Here is a 3,194-nt window from a genome sequence, read left to right on the forward strand (position 1 = left end):
TGTTTTCCATTTAGGACATTTATGCGAACATGGGCAGTTCACACCTCTGAATCTGCTTTCTCTTTCTCGTAAAAGTTATTTATTTGTCATGCGACTTATAGCTGGTTTTTTAGGCCTACCGCGCGATGGCAGCTGACATATTTTGCAGGATCAATGTCAGCTCGAGCTCGATCTTTGTGTCTTTTATGAATTTTTTTACACAATTTTCTTTGAATTTTGGTTCAAATTGACACAAATCTTGCAGATGCCTTATTTACGCATTTTTTAGTTTGTTCTTTTTTAATGAAAATTGCAGTATTTGAAATATGCGTGTACATTGTTTCATTTCCATTACGTTCCACAAACGTTCCACTTTTTGCAGGCAGGCGGGCAAACTCCCGCCGGCATCAGCTGTCATCCTTGCGCTGATTTGTTTTGTTTTGTGCAATTTGTGCAAAAGGAAAAATCCGCCCCGGCAGCATCAGGAACCGGCAACTTTGTAACAGCAAATTATTGGATTGCTGCAACTTGTCCAACAATGATGGAAACGACCACAAACGCCGCCGGAGGAGAGCAGCTGCCGGGCAAGCGGTGGAACCATCTGCGCAAGATCTTGGAACGGTCCGGCCCGTTTTGTCCGCCGAACTTTACGGCCTCGACGGAGACGCTGGACTTTTTGCTGAATACGTGCAAGATTCTGGTCATTGGTAAGTTGGGCGAGTTTTGAGGTTTATTGTGTTGTTTGATTGATTTTATTTGTCTATGAATAGGTGCCGGTGGGCTGGGTTGTGAGCTGCTGAAGGATCTCGCCCTGATGGGCTTTCGGGACATTCACGTAATCGACATGGACACGATTGAGCTGTCCAATTTGAATCGGCAGTTTTTGTTCCGCCGAGCGGACATTGGCCGGTCGAAGGCAGAATGCGCGGCGGCGTTCATCAATGGGCGCGTTCCGGGATGCACGGTGACGGCGCACTTCTGTAAGATTCAGGACTTTGACGCGAGCTTCTACCGCCAGTTTCACATCATTGTGTGCGGGCTGGATTCGATCGTGGCCCGCCGCTGGATCAACGGAATGTTAATCTCAATGGTGGAGTACGAGGAGGACGGGTCGGTGGACGAAACGTCGATCATTCCGCTGGTGGATGGTGGAACCGAGGGATTCAAGGGCAACGCTAGGGTCATCTTGCCCGGGGTGTCGGCTTGCATTGATTGCACGTTGGATTTGTACCCGCCGCAGGTCAATTACCCGCTTTGTACGATTGCCAACACTCCGCGCCTTCCGGAGCATTGCATCGAGTACGTTAAGATCATCCAATGGCCCAAGGAGATGCCCTTCGGAGCGGACGTGTCCCTCGACGGGGACGATCCCCAGCATCTGACCTGGGTGTACGAGAAAGCCCAGGATCGGGCCAACACGTTCAACATCACTGGTCTGTCCTACCGGCTGGTTCAAGGTGTCCTGAAGAACATCATCCCAGCCGTGGCAAGCACAAATGCCGTCATCGCGGCCGCCTGTGCCACCGAGGTGTTCAAGATTGCCTCGAGCTGCTGCGAGACGCTGAACAACTACATGGTCTTCAACGACAGCGACGGAATCTACACGTACACGTACGAAGCGGAGAAGAAACCAGACTGCCTGGCTTGCAGTCAAGTTCCACGTCCGGTCGAGGTCACCGATCCCGCGACCATGACACTGCAAGATCTGATTCAGCACCTGTGCGACAACGCCGAGTTCCAGATGAAGAGTCCCGGGCTGACGGCCACCATCGAGGGTAAAAACAAGACCCTTTACATGGCCACGGTCAAGAGCATTGAGGAGGCCACGCGCAAAAATCTGACCCTGTCGCTGGCCGAGCTGGGACTGCAGGATGGGCACGAGCTGATGGTGGCGGACGTGACCAATCCGAACACGATTCTTATCAAGCTCAAGTTTGCCGGCAATGAGGTGGAGATGGCTTGAGGGAAAGTGAAGTGATATGAAAATACGATAAGGGAAGCGTTAATAAAATATTTCATTTAAAATGGAATGAGCTGTTTTTTTTCGATTGATTTTTTTTTCAAAAATAGGTTTTTTTTATATCTAATTAACCGTCTTTGCCAAAGTTTTATTAAAATCTATTTTAAGGTTTTCAAACTGCTTTTTACATTGATATTTTTACATTCGATTGAACATAAAATTTGCAAAAAAAAAACAGGGTGGCTACTCAAGTCGGGAAATCGGGAAAAAGTCGGGAATTCGCCAAAATCTGTCAAAAATCAAGAAGGTCGGGAATTTGTATTTTTTTTTTTTGTCAAAAAGTCGGGAAAAGTCCAGAATCCCAAGCATACTTGATTGAAAATTATTTTTCGAATCCTGAACATTTTTGGAATATGTTGTTAATTTATGGTCCCTTCATTCATCAACGTATTTGATAATGAAATGGCTATTTAAGGCATTTGACACAGATTTTCATAACATTTTATTATGAATCAAAAGATTTTTATATTTTTTTTGTTTATCAAACAAGAGGTAACATCTAACTTAATACAAAAACCGAGTTAATAGAAAGTAAAGCCTGATTTTAACGATTATGGCCAGCGTAAAGTAATGATCATGTTTCATTTTGTCACATTAATTGAATATTTGAAAAAAGATTCCAACTTGAGTTTGGCAATGTTTTTTTTGTGTTAAAGTTTTTTAATTGTTTAACTAAATTCAAGAATATTTTCAAATTTTTTTTTCCATGTGTTTACGTCGAATATTTTTGTTAAAATAAATTAAATACTGACAACTAAATAAATTAACATTGATTCAAAACTTCAACATCAATTTTTACAAAAATAAAAAGGGAACTTGAAAAAAAAACCTTTTTTAAAACGAATTCTTTGATATTTTTCTAAATTCTTTCCAGCAATCATGTTTTAAGCGTTTTTTTGATTTCAAATATAATAATATTAAAAATACATTAAATTCAGTTATGTTAACTTTTTGCCAATTCCAAATATCAAAAAAATATACGTTTGAAAATGTAAACTGAAATGATAAATATTGTTAGGCTTTCGGTTATTTTTCGAAGACTTAACTGTTTATGTTGCTACTCTGAATCAAAATAAAGAGTGCTTCCATTTTTAAAGTTTTTTTTTTTAATACATATTTTGTTAAGTTTCTTTTTTTTACGAAAATTGTGAATGGTATTTAAAAAATACAATTAGATTTTTTTTCCGATGGTCGA

General features: G+C 41.3%; 1 protein-coding gene across 1 annotated transcript; it reads left to right on the forward strand.

The window, feature by feature from the left end:
• The first annotated feature begins 408 nt into the window (after window positions 1-408).
• LOC120413247 (nedd8-activating enzyme E1 catalytic subunit) lies at window positions 409-2,009 on the forward strand. Its single transcript, XM_039573976.2, has 2 exons — window positions 409-686; window positions 750-2,009. Exons 1-2 carry the CDS (start codon window positions 518-520, stop codon window positions 1,940-1,942), a joined length of 1,362 nt encoding a protein of 453 aa, XP_039429910.1. The 5' UTR covers window positions 409-517; the 3' UTR covers window positions 1,943-2,009.
• The last annotated feature ends 1,185 nt before the right edge of the window (window positions 2,010-3,194 follow it).

The sequence above is a fragment of the Culex pipiens genome, chromosome 3 (assembly GCF_016801865.2).
Source record: "Culex pipiens pallens isolate TS chromosome 3, TS_CPP_V2, whole genome shotgun sequence".
Taxonomy (NCBI): domain Eukaryota; kingdom Metazoa; phylum Arthropoda; class Insecta; order Diptera; family Culicidae; genus Culex; species Culex pipiens.

Bases quoted from the DNA above. Each gene is read 5' to 3' on its own strand.
- LOC120413247 (XM_039573976.2), top strand. From the start codon at position 518: ATGATGGAAACGACCACAAACGCCGCCGGAGGAGAGCAGCTGCCGGGC. The intron at 687-749 runs GTAAGTTGGGCG...GTCTATGAATAG, and splicing joins GTGCAAGATTCTGGTCATTG to GTGCCGGTGGGCTGGGTTGT.